Source organism: Cajanus cajan, chromosome 6 (assembly GCF_000230855.2).
Source record: "Cajanus cajan strain Asha chromosome 6, NIPB_CcT2T_4, whole genome shotgun sequence".
Lineage (NCBI taxonomy): Eukaryota > Viridiplantae > Streptophyta > Magnoliopsida > Fabales > Fabaceae > Cajanus > Cajanus cajan.
Genome location: NC_138522.1, coordinates 61,428,479 through 61,456,107, shown reverse-complemented (window position 1 = coordinate 61,456,107; position 27,629 = coordinate 61,428,479). Strand labels below are relative to the sequence as shown.

The 27,629-nt window shown below is 29.7% G+C and overlaps 4 protein-coding genes across 6 annotated transcripts; 1 reads left to right on the top strand and 3 right to left on the bottom strand.

Moving 5' to 3' along the window:
* Nucleotides 1-3,219: 3,219 nt before the first annotated feature.
* LOC109797650 (TFIIB zinc-binding protein) lies at nt 3,220-5,194 on the top strand. The gene is made up of 5 exons (XM_020357752.3): nt 3,220-3,455; nt 3,570-3,610; nt 4,580-4,639; nt 4,723-4,779; nt 4,865-5,194. The coding sequence occupies exons 1-5, from the start codon at nt 3,341-3,343 to the stop codon at nt 4,937-4,939; spliced, it is 348 nt and encodes a 115-aa protein (XP_020213341.1). The 5' UTR covers nt 3,220-3,340; the 3' UTR covers nt 4,940-5,194.
* A 4,288-nt stretch (nt 5,195-9,482) lies between these two features.
* Nucleotides 9,483-11,860, bottom strand: LOC109798110 (DNA-binding protein S1FA). Its single transcript, XM_020358326.3, has 2 exons — nt 11,702-11,860; nt 9,483-9,901 (listed from the first exon to the last, which is right to left on the bottom strand). The coding sequence occupies exons 1-2, from the start codon at nt 11,753-11,755 to the stop codon at nt 9,686-9,688; spliced, it is 270 nt and encodes an 89-aa protein (XP_020213915.1). The 5' UTR covers nt 11,756-11,860; the 3' UTR covers nt 9,483-9,685.
* Nucleotides 11,861-18,129: 6,269 nt separating this feature from the next.
* On the bottom strand, nt 18,130-20,440 carry LOC109797236 (uncharacterized). Its single transcript, XM_020357206.3, has 2 exons — nt 19,442-20,440; nt 18,130-19,112 (listed from the first exon to the last, which is right to left on the bottom strand). The coding sequence occupies exons 1-2, from the start codon at nt 19,703-19,705 to the stop codon at nt 18,615-18,617; spliced, it is 762 nt and encodes a 253-aa protein (XP_020212795.3). The 5' UTR covers nt 19,706-20,440; the 3' UTR covers nt 18,130-18,614.
* Nucleotides 20,441-20,737: 297 nt separating this feature from the next.
* On the bottom strand, nt 20,738-27,139 carry LOC109796383 (MLO-like protein 3). 3 transcript variants are annotated; one of them, XM_083059233.1, is made up of 15 exons: nt 26,976-27,136; nt 26,828-26,885; nt 26,575-26,735; nt 26,300-26,419; nt 25,859-25,919; nt 23,437-23,525; nt 23,114-23,257; nt 22,895-22,986; nt 22,756-22,805; nt 22,355-22,395; nt 22,095-22,268; nt 21,962-21,997; nt 21,774-21,841; nt 21,608-21,668; nt 20,738-21,146 (listed from the first exon to the last, which is right to left on the bottom strand). In XM_083059233.1, exons 1-15 carry the CDS (start codon nt 27,096-27,098, stop codon nt 20,862-20,864), a joined length of 1,563 nt encoding a protein of 520 aa, XP_082915359.1. In that variant the 5' UTR covers nt 27,099-27,136; the 3' UTR covers nt 20,738-20,861. The 3 variants fall into 3 exon arrangements, with proteins under 3 accessions (XP_082915359.1, XP_082915360.1, XP_082915361.1); XM_083059234.1 differs by having other exon boundaries at nt 23,114-23,188; XM_083059235.1 differs by lacking the exon at nt 21,774-21,841 and having other exon boundaries at nt 20,965-21,146; nt 26,976-27,139.
* Between the last annotated feature and the right edge of the window lie 490 nt (nt 27,140-27,629).

The window sequence follows — 27,629 nt, the reverse complement described above, 5'->3', positions numbered from 1 at the left end:
AATTTAATTAAGAATTATGTCACATTAGAAATATCTTCCTTATTACTATAAATTTGATTCAATAATCACATTATGAAATTAGTAACTATGACGCCAATTAAGAGAATGTAATATAACATTTGTTTCTTTCACAGACATGTGGTTTTGATAAAAATAAATATTGCAAATTTTCACCTCTTTCAGTCTTTAAATGAGTTCCAATTCCTATGATGTCTTCTTCAAAAAGAAAAAAAAAGTTGCATCACAATTGTACTTCAATTTGTCTAACGGAAAAAGAATTTACACATTTAAGGAGGATTTCATATCCTACACAACTTCTACCTTATGCTTGTCAACATTTAACATTTAGTTAGCATTTAACCAATTTACAAGTGTTCGTCAACATTCAACATTTGGCTAACATTTAACCAATCTATAAGAACAAATTTTTCTATGTTCAATATTGTATCTGCTTGTTATGCTTTGCATTCCACATCATTTAATTCCTTCTCCACCAAATATTTCACACAGTCATAACCAGAAGATGAAATTGATACTTCAATAATAGTCCGTTTAATTTAAAAAATAAATCCTTAAATGATTCACAGTTCAATATAGTGTGATAAATTTGTGGTTGTAATCTACATCTTTATTGTACTTTAAGACTTTGTAAACATGTTACTGAACTATGTCAACAATTTTTCACTTCATTAGAACATAATATCCAAGAAGTAGGGCAACATATACTTCTTTGCAGTTTATTATGTGTCACTTAAATATCTCTATAAGCCTTCCAAATAAATATCTTCACTTTAGGAGACACTTGAAACTTCAAAATTATATTCTAATCACCATCAACTTTCATCTCTTTGTGATTATCAATGTGATCCATGTAGGCCTTGTAACCAAATTTCATTGTATATATGTCATTTGGTGACAAACTCCAAATTAAGCTATTATTTAAATGATTCATAGTTCAACATAGTGTGATAAATTTGTGGTCGCAATCCACATCTTTGCTATACTTTAAGATTTTGTAAACATGTTATTAAACTATGTCAACAATTTTTCACTTTAGTAGAACAAAATATCCAAGAAGTAAGGCAAGATATACTTCTTCTTTGAAATTTATTATGTGTCGCTAAAACATGTCTACAAGTCTTCCATAGGAAAAGGTACTAACAAGTAGGGATGACAAATATACCCGTACTCGCGGGTAATACCCGAACCCGTCCCGATTTTGACGGAGAATACCCGGTTTGACCGAGTACGGGTAAAACCCGATACATTAAATCAGGTACGGGTACGAGTACGGGTATGTACTTACCCCGCCTCGTCCCCGTACCCGTACCCGTTCCCGTTCCTATTTTTAATTTAATACCCACTTTTAATTTAATTGTATTAAAGAATTTTAGTGTGTGATTATTTATTATAATATGAGATAAAAAAAATAACCTAATTATAATTATAATATAATTTAAAAATATTATATTTAAAAAAAAAATAATAAATTTGACAGGTACGGGTACGGGTACGGGTACGGGTATACTCAATATCCGATGGGAACGGATATGATGATGAAAATCACATATTCGACAGGTACGAGTACGAGGATGGGAATGAGTTTGACTCGCAGGGACGGGAACGGGTATCATGAAACCCGTACCCGCCCCGCCCCTTGCCATCCCTACTAACAAGTGAACAAAGCATAAGTCTCATTCATTAGATCTTGACCAAAAGATCTTTAACAAATTGTGAAAAAATTGGATGAGAAAATTAACCAATATAATTAGATAGGAAAATGTTGTATCCTCCGAAAACAAAGGCTGAAAAATTGTCTGAATAATTAAAAAATTATTATTTTTTAATAAATTTATTACAAAATAATTATTTTATAATAAATTTATTAAATAATAATAATTTTTTAATATTCGGAGCGTTTTTGGGCCTCCTGTAACAATACTCAATTAGATATCATACCTCACAACCAAGTTTCCTTCCACATTAATCTCCGCCACAAACCTTGCTCAACTACAACTTGAGAACTCCAAATACTACGTCAAATATAACTACGATTATGATTGACACCGAAATCAATAAAATCTCCTTGAGGGTAGTATTTAACTTTGAATATTCTTAACAACATAGCATTCATCGGGGATAAAAATAAATCTCCACCATTGTTTCTCGAGCGTTGCTAAATTAAAGGAATGGAGGCTTTTAAAATTCATGCGACCATCTTTTTTACTCACAGTAAGTTTTTCCCAAGACATCCATCTAATACCTTTCTCTCCAGTACCACACCAATAAGAATTGAGCATCCTTTCATTCTCTTCACAAGTAGATTTTGGGATCAAATAAGCACTCATTACATAAGTGGGAATACATTGAAAGTTACATCTATTGATAAAATAATATAACTTTTTTTATTAATATTTTTTTTAAAGGGATGGTTAAGAAACTATGAGTGAGGTTGTTAGAAAAGAAACTATAAGTAATATTTTTTATTAAATAAGTATAACATTTAACATTATTAATGTACTTTTATTAACTTTTATTAATGTACTTTTATTAGAAAGATAACATCGAAGTTTATTTATAAGAATTATTTGTGAATTAAATTTTAATATTTTAAAAATAAGTTATTAATAATTAAAAAAATTATTTTTTTGATAAATATATAAAAGGTCAGTAAAAATAATATATATTTTTTATCTTAAATATAAAATAAAATATAATTATATATTTAAAATATTTATTTATACTAATTTTAAATAAAATTTATATATTTAAATATAATATTTATTTTCATATATACTTTATTATCAATTTTAATTATATATAACAAATATTTAACTTGTGAAATACACATGCTAAAAATACTAGTTCATTTTAATGATATTTATGTTTCAAAAAGAATTAGTCTCTATCTAATGACATCCTTATAGCAAGAAAAAAAGAAAAGAAAAGATAGTATATATAAAAAAATTAGCCAACTGTACTGATGACCTTACATTCTATTAATGAAGTGTAAAGAGATTGATTTTCCCCGTAATATCTCAAGTTTAATTTATTTACTTAATTTTTTTCCTATGAACTTTATTTAAACGAGAGTTAATTAATAATTAAAAAATAAATTAAAGGTTAGTTTAACAAAAAAAATTAAAGTGAGTTATAAGATCTTAAGTTTAAAATGAGGTGATTGTAATTTGGAGTCCCACTCATATGGACTAGGCTTGTTAGGCCCATTAGTGAAAAGAAAAGATGTTTGTTCCCTCTTGGCGGTGTTGTTAGGGTTTTGTATTAAGTGCTTCGTCTCTGCACTACACAGTACACACTAAACTCTGCGTTTTGCGTCACGATGGCTTCTTCTCGGCTTGATTTCTTGTTCTGTAATTTGTGTGGGACTTTGCTAACTGTCCCTTCCACTGAGTACGCTCAGTGCCCCTTGTGCAAAACTCGCCGAAACATACAACGTAAACCCCTCTTTTTATTTTTATTTTTTTATAATATTAATTTGCATGTTTCTTTTTTCTTTGATCATGTGACTTTCTTCTATTGATGTTTTATGTGTCCTAACTTGTCTTCAGATATTCGTGATAGGGAAATAAGTTACACAATCTATGCTGAGGTATGTTTTATTTCTGTCACCTAATACAGGATGATGCATTATTATTGTTATTGTAGTTTATACGACAATGTTCTGTTTCTTGGGCTAATGTAGGTTTGGTAAGTGGAGGTTTGGAGTTCAATGTCCAGTGTTTTTCTAAAGAAAAATGAATATGTCTTCACCCACTGAGACTTTGAAACATGAATCACTAGTCCATGATAAACTGATAGCAAGTAATTAATAGGGTTATAGTGTGTTTGGTTTGGCTAGTTTTGAAGAATAATAACTTATTTTTGCCAACTTCCTAAGAAAGTTTTTGAAAAATAAGCTTTAATTTCCTTAGCAACAATTGTTTTCATTAATTACCTTGATTTAGAGTCTGTTTGAATAGAAGCTTAAAGGTGCTTTTGAGAGTTTCTCTACTAAAAATAACTTTATTTTGAGTAGAGAAATTCTTAAAAGCACTTTTGCTTTATAACTAAACCAGACTCTTTCTCTCTGTTCAAATGGGAATTGATGAAAAGACGACTGTTCTTGGAGTATGGGTAGTTTAGCCATTCTGAAATTTGGACCTAGTTTTAGGATTTTAATATCAGTATGACAATGACAGAAAGTAGATGTGAGTGAGAAAGAGGAAGAAAATGTGAATGTGGGAAGTATGAGAAAAAGTCGACAGGGAAAACTTAAAATTTGAGTTTGTTCTGTTTCTGAATATTTCTGTAAAAGTATATTAGTATTGTGCAAATTGGATCGGAGATACATTTATATGTAGGAATGCTAACTTTGTAATTGCTAAACTTCCTTACAGTAGGTGCAAGTGCAACAGCTTATACATTTAAGAGTCCGTTTTCAGATTCTAGTAGCAAACATACGGATTAGTTAATTTAATAAGCACAATTTGTGATTTCATCATAACCATGGCATAAAAATGTGCATTCACTTTATACAGGCTATTGGTAATTGTTTCTTATGTAACCTTGTGCTTGGCAGGATATCAGAAGAGAGCTTGGAATGGAAGTAATCGAGGAACAGAAGGTGCAATTGTCTAAGGTAATGCATCCTGTAATGCATATTTAATGGCTTGATTTTTTAGCATATATTTGTATGTTTCAATGTTGATTTTTTCTTGACAGGTCAACAAGAAATGTGAAAAATGTGGCCATGATGAGGCTAACTTTTATACCAGACAGGTACCATTAGACTTAATGATGTAGATTTGCCAATTTATTCTGATTCAATAGTCAGAATTATTTATTTTAATCATTCTAATTTCAGATGAGATCAGCGGATGAAGGGCAAACTACTTTCTACACATGCACCCGCTGTGGTCATCAATCTCAAGAGAACTAGTGGTTTTACTTTAAGGCTATGTTTGGTTTGGAGAGGAAAGCTGACGGGAAAAAAATTTAGGGAAAAGTGAGATAGTTTTTTCAGGTTATTTGATGGGAGAGAAAATGAAAGAAAGTATTTTTTTCCCCTTTATTGAATTGAGTGTGAAAGGGAAAAAAAGAGATGTATCATGTATGTGAAATGGCAAATACTTTAAACCTAGGAATGACATGTAGTAATTAATCTTTTTGGTAAAAAATATATTTTAGAAGAGTATCTTTTTATCCAAGAGTTTTTTTTCTCAATACTTTTTCGTGCAATATAAAAGAAAGATATAAAGTAAACAATGAAAATTTTATTGATTATTTTTATTATTTATCATTGTATATTGATCTTGAATTTTTATTCTTAATTTTTATGAAGTTGCATCTTTTTTAATTCTGGTGTCATCAAGATATAGTTCTTAATTTGTATGAAATCATGTCATTTCAAATAAAATAAACATGAAATTAAAAAAAATCAAAACAAAAAATAAATAAATTAAAGGTGGTAACATTTCCATTTTTTTCAAAAACTTCAAAGACTCTTATTTCAAGGAAAAAAATATAAATAAAACACTTTCTAAATAGTTGAACAAGTTTTAAGAAATATTGTTTTTCTTTATTTTAATTTATAATGTAGAATAAACAATAAATATTTGAACAAGTTTTGCACCAAAAAAATATTGCATAGAAACACAAAAGGTTTAATATTTATCTTTTATGTTGAATTTCGAAAGTTTAATGATAAATATCTTCTTAAAGAGATAAAATACTTAAATAAATAATATTTTTTATAGATGAGGTCTATTCATACTATGTCAAACTTTTGTATTTAAACATCTGAATCTAATATTTGAATTGATAGTTATAATACAAATTAAGTTTACCAAATTTCATACAAATTAATTTATCACAATAATGAGTTTATATTTAGAATAGAAAATAAATAATAAATACTATAGATTGTTTTTCATATTTTTTAAATATTATATTAAAAATGTTTTATTGATTTGTTGTGAATCATTCTTTTTTGTCGATGTTTGATTTTTTTACTGGTTTCACATTTTTTTTATAATAATTTTCTGATTCTTTTTTCAATTTCTTTTTTCAATCTAATCCGATTTTCAAAATGCTAATTGTAATTTGTAACTACGGGAGAGTAGATTCTAGCGAGCACTTTATTTGGTGTTATTCCGTCAAGGAGACAAGTTACCCAATCATTCGATCCAATCAACCCAAATGTTATCTTGTTTTTGGGTCAGGTCATAGTGAAAGACCTCACCTCGACGACATGTGTATCCCTAATTTGAAAGAAATAAACGAAGAAAAAGAAATAGAACAAAACCTTTTTCCCTTCAAACAATTAGTAAAGGAACAAAACTGCTACTTTTTAGTTGAAACATAAATCTCACATAAGTCAAAAGCTAAGGTTAAAATAAGATATATAATTAGAGAACAATTTCAAGGATAATCTATTTCTCTTAGTATGCTTATTTTTTTTAATATTTGAATATAAAAATATTAGTTCTCCACGTTTAGCATATCATCTAAAATTGATATTCCTAATAATCATGATTTTTATGAATATTTTTTATACATTCTATCAAATTGTTTCCTTGAGAAGAGGTGAAAATCCAACATTATTGAATTAAAAAAATGTTTCACCATAATATTTTTGTTATGATATCCTAATTTGCTTAATTGATATAATAAAAATAATCAAATAATATTTATAAACATTCTTAAAAATCATGACTAACCAACAAATTTAACCATTATTAAAAATCATGATATTTCTATAAACTATAATTCCTCCTCAAGTATGAAAATATTTCACTTCTAGCAAACGTGATGTATTTGTAATTGTATCCCTTTATGCTGAAGTCATCATCCCTTGTCTTTTCGCCATTATCTTCTTCATAACTCATAATCTAATAATCTACGACGCAGTTTTATCTTTACAAGATTTTGGATAAGATATATGACAATATATTATTTAGTAACTGGAATTATAACAAATAAACAATATAGATAAAATATGGATATTTTAATGACCGTTTATAACCTAACCCCAACTCGCCACCGACTGACTACACATACTAGATCAGTTAACCAAAACTCAGTCTGAGATCTAGGATAATACACATCTCTCTACATCATCTTATTTTAATCTCTGCCTACATCGCCTTCATCCGAAATTAGAACAGGGGATTTTCATCTGAATTGTCCCACATGGATGTCAGGAAGAGTTTCACCAAGTCCCTCGAAGGTCACCAAAATGTTTCAGTCAATAGAGAAACAATTTTATTACTAGAGCATTCAATGATTAATCTATCTTTATGTGTGTAACTATACCCCCTTAGTACTAAGGTCGTCCTGTGTCTTTGTCATTATATAAAATCTTAAGATATGAGATATATTGTTATTTAGTAACTGAAATTATAACAAATAAAGAAAATAGGTAAAATTGATACTTCTATGTCCATTTATAACCTATCTCGATTCTCGACAACCAACCGGCTACACCTACCAAATCGCCCAACCACGACTCAATTTGAAACCTAGGATAATATACCTTATAAATCGATTTGGTAGAATTAAACTAGGTCTAAACCTACATTCTTAGAGTTCATCACCACCCAAAAAATTGGGTCATTGAGGGGAAGTATTGGGTAATCTTCCTTTGTACTTTGTCCCAGCCTATATATTTTTAAACTTAGAAGTTCCAAATAAGAAAATGTGTTTTCCCTTCCCATCCTCGATTGGTCGTTGTCGTAACCGGGATCACGACGGGATGACGCTAACATTTTTATATTCAATGGATAAACCCTAAACATTAGAAAACCCTTTAAAGGATAATCTTTAAAATTAAAGTTGGGTACGGGAGTCGATTACGTGTAGGGAAGGTATTAACACCCTACAACGCCCGTAAAAACAGTACCTTTAATTAATTGCGCAAAATTATATAAATTTATAAACATTTATTTTATTCCTCGAAAGTGTGTATACATACATATATCTTTTTTTTTTAATATGAGAGATGTTTCTTTTGTATTTTTTTTTATTAAAAAAAAATCATGAGGATTTAGGTTAGCACATGGCTAATCAATAAACCCTCCCAATAACATGAAAGATAGAATTGTTATTCAATCAATGTTATTGATTTTTATTTGTTGATAATAAAATAGGCTTAAAGGTTAGAACAACAAATAATTATTCTATTAACTTTTATGATTTACATGATATTAAGTGGTAGAAATGCTACGCAATTAATATCATTAAAGCAACATTATGTTTATATTTTTATATTTTTATCTAAAGAAATAGATTTTGCATAAGGATTCAAGTTAATAAATGACTAAACAATAAATCCCTCCAATAACGTTAAAAATAGAAGTGCTACTTAATTAACGTTATTGGTTGCAACATATCTTTATTTAAAAAAGACAAATTTGTTAAGGAGAGTTTAAGCTAGCAAATGACTAGTCATTAAACTCTCAGGACCTAATAATGTTAAAGATAAAAATGTTATTCAATTAACATTATTATTGGTCGCATATTAAATATTTTTATAAATAACAATATTAAAGGCAACAAATCATATTTACTATGTACAAACAATAAATAAAAATAAATAAATAAACAAAAAATAAATAAACAAATAAATAAAATAAACAAATAAATAAAAGAAAAAAAAAGTTAAGAAAAGAACGATACCAAATGAATTGAATCTTCGAATATGATGATCAAGAAAGTGCTTTTTGGCTACCTTTCACACTACAGAGGTGTCTCACAGATCTTAAGAAATACAAAAGAGAGGGGGAAGAGAGAGAGAAAAAATTTCGAGCTCTGAAGAGTACTGGACGAAATTTTTCGGCCCTGAAAACTGTGCCCCAGACGTCTATTTATAGACGTCTGAAAACTGTGCCCCAGACGTCTATTTATAGACGTCAGACCTGACTCAGAACGGCTTGTTCCAAAACCGGAACGGCCCGTTCTGAAAATGGACGTTATGTGTTAAATGTGAATCTGGAACGGCCCGTTCTAAATTCAAAATGGCCCGTTCTAAGAGCGCAACGATCGTTCTAAATTTCGGAACGGCCCGTTCCAGATAAGGAATTTAGGTCCTTGTTAGTCACTTAGAACGGCCCGTTCCAATTGGAACGTCCCGTTCTAAAAAAAAATAACTGCCCGTTCTAAGATCAAAACGCCCTGCTCTGGGTTAGGGTTGTAGGCCTTTCTGCTGACTTGGAACGGCCCGTTCTCAATTAGGTTTGTGGTGTCTTTTTGTAACTTGGAACGGCCCGTTCCAATCTTGGAACGGCCGTTCTGGGCTACTTCACTTTTTTTTTTTTTTTTTTTTTTTTTTTTTTTTTTTTAACTCTCTGGTTGTCATAGAGTGTTGCCTCCATACTTTGGAAATTCCTTCTCTTCATGGTAGATGTGCATTTCATTGTTTTTGTGAATTCGGATAAAATTGATTATTCACGGTCGTCATCCAAATATCATGCAAGGATAACCAGTGGGGAAGCAAAATGATAATTTAACCATGAAATAGCCTGTCCCAAATATATTACTAAAGCACTAATTTATGTGGCTAAGCTTTCTCTCAGTAAATACACAGGAAAGAAAGATGAAAATCAACGTCATGCAAGACACCACAGAACGAAAAAAGTTTATCTAAATAGTACAATTTAAAACATGGAGCATTAAGTGAGTCCAGAGTCTACTCTCCTGGTGCAGAGACACCTTGCTTCAGTCTCTCCTTCTTCATCTTCTTCTTTGAAACAGGCTTCTTTTTTCTAGGAGGGAGGGTCTTCTGTGCATACGTATAGAGCACGTAATTTCCAATGAGGAATGTTAACAGCAAACCACCAACGACCAGGAGGACAATTAAGCCTGGGTTGAATCCATGGGATCCGGAATCCTTGATCACATTTCCCTGACCAAAACAAAAAAAATAATACAGCATATAAATACTGTCATATCAGGTAGCACTAAGCAAAGAATTGGAAAAAACAATAAAAATGCACTTATTTTAACAGGGAGACATGCAACTTATCACCAATAACAACTGTTAGTCAGACATCCTACATAGTAATACGAATTATATAGTTCCCTTTATATAAAACTATCGCTGGCAGAACAATCAAAAGATTCAACTGGTTTGAGAATGATTGATCAGAAACGTTAGCATTAATGTGGAAGGTACACTATTGTTGAGAAAACTTGATACCCAAAATATGTTAAATGATTGATATGAACTGCAAGCTGCCAAACATATAATTTTGCAGAAATGATATAAATCTGCAAAACTATATTGAAGCACAAGTGAAATTCAAAACAAGAAGAAAATTAGTGCTCATGACAATATAATTCTTAAAAAATTCAGGATATTCTTCAAATTTATCTTATCGGTCAAAACACTGAATATAAATACAAAACACAATAATCTCTTAGACTATGTTTGAATTGATGAAAAAACACGAAATGAAATAGAATGTAATGACACTAATTCACTAAGTTCCTTTGTTTGGAGCTTTTAGACATTTCATTCCATCCATACAATCTCTTTCTTCCCCAAAATTTGGAAGGTTAAGTATGGGATAGAAACCTTAAAAAATTCAAGCCATCCCATTCCATCATAAAATCTCCAAAATCTTTATTCCACTCGCACTATTCCTTTCCATTTCAGAACTAGTTTGAATAAACTTCTCAGCAAACACTTAACAAGAGAAGAAAATAAAATGAATCAAAGAGATAATTCGAATCAAACATCTCCGATAAGTTAGAATAAACTTATGTACCTTATCTTTTTCAAAAGTTACCTCCTCATTTAACTTCTCCATAATTTATTTACCCACAAATGCTAGGAATCAAATACTACCTCAATTGAAAACCTTCCATAAGCTAGAAGCTAATACATTCTGGGCCACATTCCATACCATTTCAACCACTATTAGATATCCAAAAACAACATTAACTGACAAATGAGTTTTATGCATAATCCCATTTCTTTGAGATTTGAAACCAAAACAAAACATTTAAACTGCACTTATCAGCGAGTGCGTAAATCATTAATGCCATTTCGTGCTATCTAAACCACATGTGTTGTTTGAAGTTGAACCCAACAACAAACCATTTTCTGTGAAATCGCTATCATCTAAATCCAAAGCATGGATCGACATCAAAGTATATAAAACAGCAATGCATTAATTAAAAATTTCAACACACACAACAAGACTTGACATCACGAACCGTTGCTCCATCAGATCACAGTAGTAATGCAACAAACCATAAAAGTGCCTAATATAATAGCCATAAATGTAAACACTCCAACAATCGTAAATAAATCGTTAAATCTGAACATGAGCATTCACCCGATCAAAATCCTAGCTGAAGAGCGGAACAACAATTAAAAAAAAAAAAAGGATTCAACTCCTAATTTTATTTTAACTGAATTCGTAACATTAGATTCACTGAGAATTTGGAAGATCGAAAGCTCAGAGATGGATCTTCATCAGGAAGATAAAAAAAAAATTAAGCAAAATCGTTAACGCTTCCAAGGATCTGAGAGTAAAACAAACGGCAGGAGCACATGCAAGCTTTGATCCTAACTTTGAGATCTAATTAATGCGTGAAAAACGCGGAAGGAGGAACAATGTGCAGGGATTGATTAAGATCAGATCTAAGGGATAAACGAAGAAAAAAAAAAAAAAAAGGTTTGCAATTGTAAGTGTACCACGCGATCGAAGGAAGGAGGAACTTTATCTGCGAACTCGAAGTCATCGGCCATGGCTGACGCAGAGAACCTGTGCTTCTGCAAAAACAAACGGAGATTTTCACGCCAAGTTTGCGGCACGCGTTGAAGAAGGTTCCAGAAAGCAACCACAGATTTATTTAACCCACCCAAATCGATACGCACCTCTTTTTTTTTTTTTTAATAATAAAAAAATAACCCTTAAATATATTTTTAATCTTTCAAATTTAGGGTAAATCTATATTTGATCTTTTAAATTTAAAATTGTTATTTTTAGTCTCCGTAATTTCAAAAAATATTATTTTAGTCTTTATATTCAAATTTTGTTAAAAAATTTATTAAATATTATTGCATAAAATCTACCTATTCGTGTTTTTATTAGTGAAAAATATCACATTAAACCCGGTTGATATTGCATAATTATCTTAATTAGTCACTTTCAAATATGTTATTGGTGAATTAAGGGACTAAAATAAAATTTTTAAAAATTACAAGACTAAAAATAACAACTTTAAATTTGAGGGAATAAAAATAAATTTATCTTAAATTTTTATGTCTGCCAGGAATGAGTTAATTAAAAACTAAAGAGTAAAAAAATACAGATAACGATAATTTTTTTTATTAAAAACATAAAAAGAAAATCTTTAAGGTTAAATTGTATTATTTTAATTTTTTATTTTATCAATTTACAATTTTATTTTAAAATAAATACATTTAAGTTTTTCGATCGATAAATTTTAAAAATATAAAATTTTAATATTTCTATCAAAATTGATCATTAAATTTTAACATTCATTTATATTTAAGTATAATATATTATTAGGAAAAAAATTATATAAATAAAATTTATTAATAAAATAAATATATTGTTAAAATATTTATAAATATTATTAAATATTATGTCATCTAAATAATGATAAATCATTTAATAATATTAAAATTTAATTATCAATAAACATCAATTAATAATATAACTATAATTTATATTTTTAAAAATATAATAATCATATATTTTTATTTTAAAATAAATTGATTAAAATTATAAATTAATAAAAATTAAAGAGATTAAAAATATAATTTAATTTTTTTCAATCAAAATTTTATTTTTCTTATTTTTTACATCTCAATTAACCAGATAAGGGCAAATCTGGTAATTGATTAAAGAAACATGAATGTTATCTTTTGATAAGGCCAAAATGCTATTTACAAGGGCAGTGAAGAACTGAAGATTAACCTTTTACGGCATGGTTTTGCGCTTTTGGCTCAAAGCTAAAAGGATATTAAATTTTAACTTTTAACGAAGTGAAGTCAATGACAATTTTTTATTTTTATTTTTTTATTTTAATTATTTAAAGTTGTATATTTTTTTTAATTAAATTTAATTTTTATATGCATAATATTTAATTTGACAATTTTTTATTTTAGATTGGAGGTTATTTTAGATTAAAGTTTATATCAAATTAGAGTTTTATTTTTTAAAATTTAGGTGGGTGAATAAACCAACCCGTTTAGTCCACCATAGGTCATGTCAAGTTGGAAAAGTTTGAATGTTTAAGAAAGCGGGTTAGGCCAACCTATTTTGATAACTTTATGCCAAGTAGAACGAATTATATTTTTCAACTCATTTTCTTTAGTGGATCAACCTATCTTGCCCTATTTCTTTGGTGGATCAATCCATCTCTCTTTTAGCGAGTTAATCCACTTTAGCACCCGTACAATCTGTTTTATCACCCTTACTTCTTTCACCCTCTTTTCCATTCTATTTCTCCTTTTGTATGGAGAAAAACATAATCTTGGCATCATTCTCAAAAAGAAAACTATTTGTTAAAAATACTTTATGAATATGAAAAATGTTAGTTAACACTTACAATGGATAATTAGAACTGTCAAAAGTGAGCCAACTAATTTGACTCATTAATTTGTGGGTGAGCTTATAAAAATTGAACCCAATTTTGTCCATCATAAACTGATAAGTTAAACATGTTGGCTCACTTAAAATAAATAAAAAAAATAAAAAATAATTGAATTTAATAAAATACTTCTTATATAAACGTGTATTTTAAAATTACAATTATGTTAATAATAATAAAAAAAGTAAATATGACAATAGTTTTAAAAAGGCTAAAAACTTATTTTGGTCCCTTATAATAATTATTTGTTTCAATTTAGTCTCACTTTTATTTTTTGTCTCAATTTGGTTCCTAATAATTTAATTAGTTGCAATGTAGGAATTTCGTCTAAATTATTTAAATAGAATTAACTATTAGGCACGTGGCATGCACGTGGATGCCACGTAGATGCATAGGTGGATGCCACATGGATGCCAATTTTTTTGAAAACACCTGGAACCATAACAGCCTAGAACGGGTCGTTCTGGGTTCACTCTTGGTGTGTTAATTTTGCATCCAAAACGGTCCGTTCCAGGTGCAAAATTAACACACTAAAAGTGCAACCAGAACGGGCCGTTCTGGTTCCAGACTGTTAAACACAAACTGTCAATGATTATAGTTCACGGTTGTGAATCGTGGAAGGAAAAAGACCCAAAGTACAAAGCATTTCAAACACTGAATTTAGTTTGTCAATGGAAATTGATAACTTCAATTGCTAAACAGTTGGGCTTCAGTATATCATTAAGGACAATGCAGTTATCACTAAAGACAATGATAACAAATTTTTTTTCATTGTTAGTCAAACTGGAGTGAACCACTTACTACCAAATTGACACTATACAGTAAAGGATGAAATGACATGGTATTTTTCCTTGAAGTCATTAACGATGTACCCTAACAACAACAACATGTTCTTGAAGAGGTAGAACCTGAAATAAAGGAAGAGGATACACAGGACTAACATTTCACCACACAACCACATGCAGGATGGATATAAATTAATCATAGTGGGGGCACTTGCCCACTAATTTTTTTTTTCATTTTTTTATATATAAAATATTAATAATTTTATAAAATATATATTATTAATTATATTTTAATTATCTTGTTATATCTAATATAATAAATACATTAATATTTTTTATATATTTTATTTTATTGTTTAATTATTTTTTATTTTTTGCTAAAATTATCTTCATTTTTAATGAAGAAAAAAATTACTTGCTTCAAGATTAAGTCTTGATAGATTTATTTTATTTAATAATTAATGTTCTATATCAAATTTTTAAAGATTTAATTGTTAAATTAAAAATCTTTTCATATATTGATCAAATTTATAAATTTTTAAAAAATTAAAAATCATATGATACTTCGTTAAATTAATTCAAAATAATATATAAAATATTTTTGTTTTAAATGAGTGTAAAAATTTAGAGGGCACTAAAAGAAAACAAATTAATAATTTTATTATGTTTATCCTATTAATTTTTATCATTTTATTCCTCTAATTTTAAATAAGTTGCAAAAAATTATTAAGTGACACTTAAATATTTCTTCAGACAGAAAGAGAAAAATGAAAAGTTATCACTCTATTTATAAGACAATTGTATTTTATAAAAATAAGTAATTTTAAAATTTTTATCATAAAAAAATATTTTTCAAAATTATTATAGTTCTGGAACGGACTGTTCTGCATCTAGAATGACCCGTTCTGAAACCAGAACGGGCTGTTCTTTTGTACTCGTGGTGTGTTAATTTTGTATCTGGAACGGGCCATTCCAGATGCAAAATTAACACACTAAGTGTGCATCCAGAACAGCCCGTTCTGGTTTCAGAATGGGCCGTTCTGATTTAAGGTATTTTCAAGAAATTTGGCATCCACGTGGCATCCACCTGTGCATCCACGTGACATCAACCCGTGCATCTACGTGACATCCACGTGGCTAACAGTTAACTCCATTTAAATAATTTAGACGGAAGTCCTACATTGCAACCAATTAATTTATTAGGAACCAAATTGAGACTAAAAATAAAATGAGACTAAATTAAAACAAATAATTATTATAAAAGATCAAAATAGGTTTTTAACTTTTTAAAAATTGACCAAAAGCACCGATCCAATCAAGAACTAGACATGATGTGGATTTAAGTCACTAATTTGAACGAAAATGCTTGTAAACTGGTGATAAACGTAATCAAAATGATGTGAAACTGGGTTCAATCAAGTAATTTTATCGGTTATACCAAAGACGATTCGGCCAAGAGCTCCAATTTTGTGTGCCTGTTTTCAAAGTCTACTTTATGTTTTTCACGCGTTAACTAGCATGTGTCGACTACCGAGCTTGCCATACTTTAACGCATCCTAAGTCTGAACCTGCCATGCTTCTTTCACTTCCAAAGTCTGCATTGATCTTCATACAAAAATTAAGATAAAATCATGAAGCTACACTTGAGAAGGCTCAAACCTTGGACACAAACTATGCATAAGACACATTAAACCTCTATGGCACATACAGTTCATGTCATATATTTACCAAAAATAATATATATATATATATATATATATATATATATATATAATATTTGTGAGTTGACTTATTTAACATTTTAGTCACCACTAAACTAATATGTTTTATTGATAAATACTTGACTTAAATAATTTATATAGCATATTTTTAATCTAAAATTATATATTTAATTTATGTGATTTAATCAATCTATAATTTGATTATTTTGTTAGTATCAATTTGACTACAATTTTCTTTTGATATTTCTTTAAAATATGGTATAAATTTTATTGATTTATAACTATAAAATATATATGACATAAATATTTTTTTAAAAAAATTAATAAAGATTGAATCATGAAATTCAATTAATGATTCATTGGTTCGACCCCTGATCCATTAACTCAATACATTTATTGATTTGATGGTTTCATTTTTTAAAACATTGGATACAAATACAAATAACTTCATCAATAAATAATATCAAAGTAGTGACATAAAATATCAAATACTATCAAATTGATACTAATTATCATAATTTTTAACTAATATGGAACCACTAGGATTGCCTTGATGGTGAGGGGAATAAGATAGTATGTAGAGGGTCTTAAATTTGAACTTTTGTGTTGTGATTGTAATTCTAATAGATAAAACAAATAATAACTAATGTGTATAAAATTCAGTCAATATTATAAATGTATAATCACATAAATTAGTATTTAAGACAAAAAAGCAAATTAAGTAAGTTGACTTCACTTATTACGAGTTAACCCGTGGTGACTCAAGTTATAACTAGACTAGATCAATTTTTATTTATTATCAAAATGAGCCAAAAATTTTAAACTCAACTCAACTCAAATCCATAATATACATCATTGATCTATAAATTCTAACTCATTTTGACAACTCAACTCTAGTAGAAACTAAGCCTATACACATCTTGACAATTATTTCAAATGTTAGTGCTTCTAAAAAAAACAAGTGTTAACATTACAAATTAGTGAATTAACTAAATTAGTCTTTTGTTTTAGGTACTTTAGGTGTTTTAGGGGTTATAGTTTATTTTGAATGAACTAAATTAGTCTTTCAATTCTCATCTCCCTATCTATATAAGAATTAAGAAGCGTGTAGGGTGACAATGTTTTTACTTTTTGTAGTTCAGGGTTATTGTCTTTTCCTATATGCTTTCTTGTTGGGAGTAAATCTTAACAAATGCATGATTTATTAAATATTTCCTCTACCCAAATAATTAATTCATAAAAATTAAAAAAAATTGGTTTTATTGGTTAAGATAAAAAACATGTCTTATTTATTTATTTTAAACTGTCCCTAAACTAATGATACACCTAATATATGTTTTCAATAAAGTTTTTGCATTTCAAGAATAAATAATGAGATTATTTGCACTCTACTTAAATAAATTTCACTTACTTTTTTAACTCAATAAATGCATTTAATAAAAATATTTCTGTAAAGAATAAATTAATGTTTGAAATATAATGAATTAAATCTTATAAAAAGATCAAACTAATTTAATTTCAACCAGTATGATTCACTTTGCAAAACACAATATGCAATTGAAAAAAAAAACATCGAGTTTTCATTTTAGAAATGTGAATTGAAATAACCTAACTCAATAATATCAGTTTGTAATATATAATTACTCTCTATTTATATAGATTATACTCGTCTTACAATTAGTGAATGTGTAAGACTTTAGATATTCTGAATAGGTTGATTCTAACAAAATATACATGTTGTGAGACACATGTGAAGAATTTAAGTATGTCTAAATTTCAGATCAAGTATCAGTCACATAAACAGTAGAGAAAAAGAACTATAATTTTTAGAGATGGCTCAAGATTCCCAAGGAAAAACACAAAGTCCTAATTACAGTGGTTAAAAAAGATTAACTACTAAGTTTCTGTTGATAATTGATTCATATTTTTAATTTTTACTTTTCTTTCGAAACGCAGTGTGTGGACAAACGAAATATAGCTAGGATAGAGTAGGATTGAAGTTGGTGGAAAATCATTGTTCCCTTGGAGTAACGAGAAGAAAGAAGGGAGACATGACACGAATAACGATTTCTCCGGTCATACATGCGAACAAAAAACAATGGAACAGTCTGATGGTGCTTTTGATTGATTTTGTATTGTTGAAACTTGAAACCCCACTTGTGAGGCAACACATCACCGTAGGTCCCTCTTTCAGTTCTATGTGTTTATCTTCTTCTTGCCTTATCTACCTAACTCGTATTCCTCACGACACCAAACTCATTAACTAAGCCTCCACTTTTGGTTCCAATAAGAATCTTCCCAACCCTTCCCTTTTATTGCCTACGAGACAAAAAGGAGATGGGAGAAATCAGAAATCACATTTCCACTCTCTCATTATGCTTTTATTAACATACAATTATTCAGCTTTGACATATGAACTAGAGCCTTTTGCTCAAGTTTCTGAGTATATTTGAGTATTCATTATTCACCATAACATGACTCATTCTTGGTGGATTTCTGAGGCCACGGTTTTGGCCCAGAACCGAAGATGTTTCTTCATGTTGGAAGATGAACAACGTTTCGGGATTTTTAAGTTTAGTAGCGGTGAATCGGGTCTCTTTATAAGCCATGCCTCGGATAAATATGGTCTCATGATATCTCTCTTTTCTTCATCTTCTTCAATGTGATTTCCTTCAACCGTTTCTTTGGCATCTGTTACACCAAGTCTTTGCAAGCCAGGGACAACGCTCATCATTCTTGGACTAAGATATTCTTTCTTGAATGTGAAACCAAGATCCATGAAACCCTTTACTTCATCAAGTTCTAGTTCCCCAAGTGTTCTGCAGCTCATGGACTTCTTTAGTTTCCTTGCACAAGTAGCTGGTTTAATCAATTTTCTGTGATGGTTTTGAGTTGATGGTGAGGATAAATGTGAACGAGTTCTGTTACCCAAAAGTTTCATTCTAGCCAATCTCTCCTTCATTTCTTCTTCTTCATCCTTTGTGATGGTAAAAATAAAATAAACAAAAGGAAGAATGGTCATGACACGTTTCATGGTTCACTATCAAATTGAACACATAATAGAATAGATTGAATGTTGATGGACAAAACATAATACAATGTTTTTTTTTATACAGTTTTTGAATAAGAATTGATGTTTTGGTTCGATAATCTACGTTAACATTTAATGTAAACCTTTATTAAGTGAATTATCAACGTGAAACTCCAATTCTGATCGAAAAACTGCATAAAAACATTAAAGAAATTGTATCTAAGTTTTGTCTGAATGTGATTGAAGGAATAACTATAACTAATTTTCAATTATACCTGAAGAGGGACAAAGATTGATTCTGATGAGAGTTGTTTCTCTGATGAAGGTGATTCATCCGTTGAATTTTCTTCATCTGCCGGAGGTGGTGAAGAAAGAATGGATGATGAGCAAGAAACAGATTCTGATGTGGGAAAAGGCTTTTCTTCATCCGGTGGAGATGGTAAGGAAAGAACTGAGGCTGTTGGTTTGCAGAAAAAGACTTGGTGAAACCAAAGCCTATCCATTTCTTCTATAATGCATAAAAAAAATTTGTTTGCCATTGGTGTGTGTGTGAGAGAAAGATTTTGATTTTTGGGTATGAAAAGGCTTGTTGACACTTGGTGGCTCAATGGAGTAGTGGCCTGTCGGCAGGTGTGGTGGTGGTGAAAAGAAAGAGAAGTAGAGAAGCGAGTGAAGGCAAATTAACGTGGAGAAGTGTGTGGGACAACCTTAGACAACTAAGGATGTGGTCACCATGGACATGGGACATGGATTCTAAACTCCACATCTTATACGCTGATAAAATGACTGTTCTGTCCATGCTTCAAAAGCAGAATACGATGCTCTATGCATGTCATGTCACATGCTAGAACAAGTTAGATCTACCAAGTTGAGTGGATTCATGATTCATCACTAGGAAGAGTAAGGACCAAAATAATTTGTTTATGGTCAGTAAATCCAAAAGTTTCTTAAAGTTTGTAAAAAGAGCAAATATATGAAGATATGAATCAACCATAGATGAATCCATCCAAATATGGATTCGGGCATCTTAACATTACAGTTGTCATGCCAACAAAATCCGATTTGCAAGCTGGTTAAGTTCAATACAGATTCAGGATGGGGTATACCGACATGGACAAAGGGGACTACTATTTGCATAATTGGCTTTACCCCAGAGACACCACTTATGGGTTAAGGCCTCAGTCAAGTAATAATGACAAAAAAGAAAATTGTTTTATTATCACTTGCAGTCTTCTGATTCTGGATGTGCTCAGGTGACTGCTTATTGACCATTGGAAGCTAATAAGTATATTCTTCCGTGCATATGATGACTCCATTTCCTCACTAAATACGACAAGTAAATTAACTTTACAGGAAGATTTTTCTGTTTATATGCTTTTAAATCCCCTTCAACAAGATAAATAAATAAAAGAAAAACGTTTAGGGGAATAAGGATAGTGTTGATGGTTTTGAGGTGGGATAATATCATAATATACTTTGTTTTCTTGTACAGTTGTATCCAGATTAGATTTTACTATATATTAGTAATACAAATCAATGCCTGGATACAAGAGATTGAAACATTAACGCAATTTACACTACTAAATTTGGAAGTTATTAATTATGTCCCCGACATGAATCTGACGTCCAATGGAATCAATACTATTTCATGTTCTAACTCATTTACCCCTCAGATTTGGCATTCGGCATTCCTAGTTAGACAAAACTAGGTGGATCACTTGACGAGCTAGCCTTGGTTTTCACCGAATGCTCCAATTCTTCTACAATTTCTCCTTCGTCATAGGAACGATTGCTTTCACCTAGAGTGGAAGAAAACTCAGGGGCACTCTTATTTCCTTGGCCCCATTCTGAGGACTTATTTCTGTGCCTAAAACTAAAAGACTTCACAAGCTTTTCTTGCTTCCTCCTTCTCTCCCTCACCTCAACATGCCACTGCTTCAGAATTTTAGCCAACGCTTTGCTCTTCACTTGTGAACCCATCTGTAACAATTCAATTTCAATACATTAAACCATTTTACTCCACAATGAGATTGGAGGGGCTAACTCGTTAATTTCTTTATAAAGATGTTAGCAACACACACTCTATCATACTTGATACATTTCTTTTATCAGGTAAAATTCATTGAAAATTATAAATCATGAGAGGGATTTATTAACAAGTTTAATGGTCATATCCTATTAATTATACAATCAATCAGTTTGAAGTCACGATATATATGATTTGTAAGGTAGTTATTGTAAAAGTCAACAAATTTATCATTTATGATAGATTCTGATTATATTAATATGTAAAATGTATCCCCTTTAAAAACTTTATTAAATAGTGTAAGATTCACCAAATTTTATAATTTTTAATAAACTTCAACTAATAAGCAAAAATGTGGCAGAGTGTGTTTAAAATAGTGTATTTATGGTTTTTGTCATGACTAAATAAAGTTTACCTGCGCCACTAATGCATAGAGGGGGAGAGTAACGTAGCTGCATAGCACTTGAACTGCGACCCTGACGAAATAATAAATCAAAATGTCACCAAGGATTAGAAAAATTCACCCCCAGCATGATCAACATGCCAAAAAAGAATTTAAACAAATTTTAGGCTGTCATTACGCTATCACCACTCTTATGATTGTAAATGATCTGTGTTCGTGGTAGCAAGAATTTATTCCAAACTGTGTCTGGCAACCAAGAAAACAACATAGAAATAAAGAGAAGGATGTAAAGTTCATCCATATATTGTATCAATATTTCCAATGTTAAAATTTTAAAAGAAAGAAGTAAGTAGAACGACAACTTACTGATACCCATATAAAGAAGGCAAGCTCGAATGCATTCTGTGAGGGTCAAATTAAAGTCTATTAGTTTAATAAGTGATTAATTATATCATCATGCATTTATTATTGGTGTCACGCATGCATATAAAAGGCTTACCACAAATAAAGTGTAATGTATGAGTGTTAACACAAATCCTGGATGGCCGAACCAGAAGAGTTTGTCACTTGGACAAACAAGTGGGGTCCCTTTGGTTACATTATTGATATCCTTCATTTGAAGAGCCATTTCGTCGACAATGACTTCAAGTTTAGCTCCCACAACCAGAACCAGCTGTAAATAAAATGCACCAAAGCTGAATTAGAAGCCATGCAGATTCATTATTAAGATAAAAGAAGCTGCAACGTGCTTCTACTCACCATGAGGGGAACATAGGATAACCAGAGGTATACATGCCAGCCTAATATAGTTCACACACACACAAAGATTAACTAGTAATTCAAGAGTAAGAAAAAAAAGGGGGGGGGGGGGGGTAAATTACACTATAATTCTTCATTCTCAATTTTAATCCCTTTATTTTTAATTATGTAATTTTGATCCTCATTTAAAAAAATGTAATTTTGATCCAACCGTTAAGTTTTATTATCTGTAATGCTTTAATAACACGAGAACATGAAATATTACTAACTAAATGCACGTGAATTAGATGGTTGGACCAAAATTGTGATTAAAAATAAAAAATTGAAATTATATATTAAGAATTAAAGGTGATCAAAAGTACAATTTAGTGAAAAAATGAGAAAGAAAGAGGGAAACATACCATGTACATCCACGAGCAAAAAAATAACAACGGTGAACCACATCACAGGGCTGCCAGGCCGGGTAGACACATAACATGTGATTAGATGAGTAAAGTGTCTTAGTTGATGAAACACATGATCGAGTGGGCAAGTAATAACCTAATGCTCACTATGATTCTGAAATCTTCCTCAAGTGACTGTTCAATGTAATTTTGGAAATCGAAGTTGCTGTTCCTAGCTGAAAAGTGTGCCTGAAGGTGCATGGATGTTGGAACATCTTAATGAAAGGTTTAAAGATAGAGAATAATAACAGTGATAATCATGGAGTTTGACGTTTGTTGGCTACTGAGATAGGATGATTTGTTATATGTACTCAACTGATATGAAACCATGCCTCAGGGTGAGATAATCAACTTTTTCTACTGAATGGAAGAACTGTCTGAAAAAACACTTCTGCTCAAATTTCACAATTTGGTGAACAACGTTAGCCATGTGTAAAAAACTCTGCTCCATAGCCTTGATCTTATCAATTATTCATTTGAAACCAAATCAACCAAGTTAGTCATTTCCACGTTACATATTAAGATATAATATTAATAGGACTATAGCTTATTGGAGAATTATAGAAATGGTGCCAATGTGCCAAATCAATAGTTTGTTTTTTGTTGTAGTATTAAAAGAAAAAGAAAAAAAGGCCTTACAATCCAAACATATACTGGTGATGCCGTACGAGTAGATATGTGTCGTCTTCCGAATGTTGTTTGCCTCGAATATCTGAATCTATTAGGGTCTGATTGTTAACCATAAATGTTGAAAAGGGTCAATGGGTAAAATCTCTAATCAACTATTTTAAACAAAGTTTATTCTATATTAGTGAAATCAACAAGAGATTTTATTAATATTCAACAAAATATTCTGTTGCATGAGTTCATGGAGAGCAACAATGAGTATCGCTATCGTCATTAATTCAACGGCAAGTGTTGATAAGAACATCAACATACTAATGGGGCTTTCTGAAAAACAGGGTCTCAATGAGTCATTGCCATTAAAATCTTTGGTCCATACCTGGACTTTATTTCAGACCTAGCTTTAACTTTTAAGGCATCTATGACGCCATTTCCTGGTATTAAAGAAATTTAACGAAGAAACAAAACATAATTTTTTTTATTAAATATGAAAAAAATATATGGAGGAACTTGATAATAAATCCATTCAACAGCGTACTTTTGTTGTGTGTATGCAAGGAAAATCAAAATAAGTAATGACAAATTGAGCGACGTTAGACCCTATGATATATTTATTAATTATAAATTTTCTTAATTATTAAATAAATATGTCCCTTTTTATATTTTGAAATATTATATATATATATATATATATATATATATATATATATAAAATTAAATTTCGTATAAATTATCACCACTACTATTATTTTAAGTGAATATGAGAACACTCTTTATTTACATATCTCATACTTCTATTCCTTTTAGTGCTGGTAGAGCACTAGAGCTGTAATATAAAGTTATCATTTTTTTTTTACCTCATTTTTTTTTTCTTTTTCACTTCTTTCTCTAGCATATCATTTACTGATAAAAAAATATATCATTTGCTTAACCCGTCATCATCCTTGATATAAAATGCTCTTTAAAATCAGTTTACGAATTATAACATCCTTGGGATTTCTTGGTTTTAATCTTTCATGTGACCTTTTGCGAATTTAAGTTTGTAAGATTTAGCGTTATTCTTTCATTATTATTAGAAAATGAGAACATTTATTCTGAGGTATATAATTATATTTTTAGGAATACATATATATATATATATATATATATATATATATATATATATATATAGGAAATAACAAGTATTTTAACATTCATAAATAATCATGAGATTTGCAAATAGAAGCACCGCTCAAGCATTTTTTCCCCCTTTTTGCTATAAAAATAAATCTTTATTTTTCAACTCAACACTAAGTATCTAAAATCACAAACAAAAAAAAAATCCACTAATGTGATTTAGAATAAATGTTCATGTGTTTGATTCGATATTGAGAAATTGATTTGAATTTGAAATTGATTTTAAGTTAAAACAACTTTAGGTAAATTTTGTATTTAATTAAATTTATATTGAATTACTTGTGTATGTATTTATATATGATCTTCAACAAATATTAGTCATTTTTTCTCCTATTAAAAACATATTAAATTTTATTATTAGTTAATATTAAAATATAAATATATCAAAACATAAATTACATCACTTTAAAAATAATTTTAATAAAAATCAATTTCATTCAAAATTTGTTAACGCCCGCTTAAATACACACTAAATTTTTAATGAATTCTATCAAATTTTTATATTTTTAAGTGCTTGCTGAATCTCGACATGAAATATAGTGGTCACCTAATTTGTAAATTAATTTCAATAGTAGAAGAGCATTCCAGAACAGATTGTACATTAAATTACAAAGTAACAATTTCTCAACGCAAAAATAAAATAATAAATAAATCATGGTAGGCTCGTGATCACGCATGGCACCCCCAAAGTAAAATCAAAATTCACCAATTAAACAATTTTCAAAATTCATCAGAACTAGCTAGTATGTTCATCAAAACAAGGAGCTAGATCAAGGCTGATGAGACCAAATGTATAATTACTCAATGTAGAATACTTAAAGTAGGGGGGTATTAGCTTCTATGGAATTTTTGTTTTTCGAGTCATATATCAATATATTAATTGATACAAAAGTAAGTAATCAATTAAGTCTACGATTTTTTTTAATGCATCTATATTAATAATAAATCTTTTTAGACAATTGTTTTTTTCTCTCAAATGATTTGAAACACCACCCCCTTAATTATAATAACTTTTTTTTTTTTTTAACTAGTGGTGAAAATATCAACCAAATTTGTTGATAACTAATTTTCACTAAAAAGAATTGATTAATTAGCCACTTTAGTAAAGTCTGTTAAACTTTTTTTTTTATTTATTTTTTATCCAGAAGATATAAGTGTCTTTTTTTAACTGGTATTAATAAATTTTATGATAAATTAAAGCTCATCAAAACAAGACATGTAATATTATTTTATTAAGTTGTTTGTTCAAGAACTACTTTACCGTTGGCAATTTCATATTCGATTGTTTGAGTCTCTTCATCCCAAGCTTTCCAGTGCCTCATCTGCATGTACGTGTGATTAAATGATATTGGAAAATCATAGATGACTTAACTGGAAAATACATAAATACGGAGATTTAGTTTATATGTGAATATTTTTATCAGCAAACTATCCCATAAGCTTAAGTTTAAGTAAGAAGTACACAAATAATTTTATAACTAATAGTACGCATTAAGTTTTTTTTTAAAGAAAAAACGAATAAACAATAATCAATCTCTAAATTACATTGTCTCTGGGTGAAAACAACATGAATAATTTATACTAATTAACAAATGTCGGACATAGTTCATTTAATTTAACGATACATGTAAAAGTTATTTACTATATATTATATTTTAAGTAAATGCAACTTGAGAAAGTGTATATAATCCGTAATTCTTACCTTGGCCCTTGCCAGAGAAACGGTGAGAAAACTGTACACGATTTGCATGACAGCTAGAACAAAAACGAACATATGAAGTTGATGAATTCCATGTTTTGATACTAAAGCAACCTTACTTGCCTGCATGAAAAAAAAAAAAAAAAAACGAGTTAATTTGATTAAGAGACAAGAAAATCTGTTACCACTCGCAGCATCATCTTTCATACATTTCTTACTTTAGGAATTAAATCATTAATTGATCACGTAGAGAAGTTATATCATATATATATACATACATTTTTGGCACTGCAAGAATCCAAATTTGTTGCGGTATCATTTGTAGTACGTTTACGACATGGAAGCATAGTATCTGCAGTCTTCATTGGTATGCAGATTTCAATTATGGCATCTTGAGTTACTGTCAACAAAAGCGACATGAATCCTAAGATCATCAACTCTGCAGCAAACACCGAAGAAACCTTATTTACATATGATAATATTATTCATTATTTAGATAAATAAATGATAAATCATATTAAATAAATAAACCTGATTTAAGCCTCTCTATTGCTTCAACTAAATCGCTCTTCCGATGTTTCCTCAACCACTTCAACCATATAAGAAAAAAAAATCAGATTATAACGTAACAAATCATAGTATAAGGAAATCAACATTATACAAGGTTCTGAGTTCTGACTTTGATTATGAGATGAATGAGATGCTCCAAGATGATTGAGATGGAGATAAGAATGAAGGAAACAAGAGCAATTGCCCATGTTGGAGTGTGTTCTAGAGAATAACCAGATGCATATGCTGCCATGTCCACCTTTAAGTTCTCGTTTTAATAATTTGTTGTTTTGTGCAGTTGAAACTATATATAAATTTATGTAAGGGACCATGATTCTGTCTCACTCGTATATATCACTCTCTCCTTAGTTTTCAAGGTTGGACAAATTTTCAATCTACTCACATGCTACTTTAATATGCGCCACTCATGTCTTTTCATGAATGTTGTCGATCTGAAATCATTAAGTGATGTGTATACGTGACTTTTTGACTGTTTTTTAATTCCTGTCAGTTTTGTTCATTTTCTATGAAAAAATTTCCATGGAAGCTAGTACCTTATAAATTAGGGCACAACACAACACGGTTTGGTTCAAGACTCCCGTCAACAGACGAAATTGAAAGGATGATTCTTCTTGTAAGTAGTCCACGCAAAAAAATAAATGTATATAATATCTTGATCATATATATGATTCAAATCAAAGTGATCTAAATTAATTTGTGTCATTCAAAAGTTACACTATAAGTATAAAAAGTAATATATATATATTATCTTCATCTTGGACAA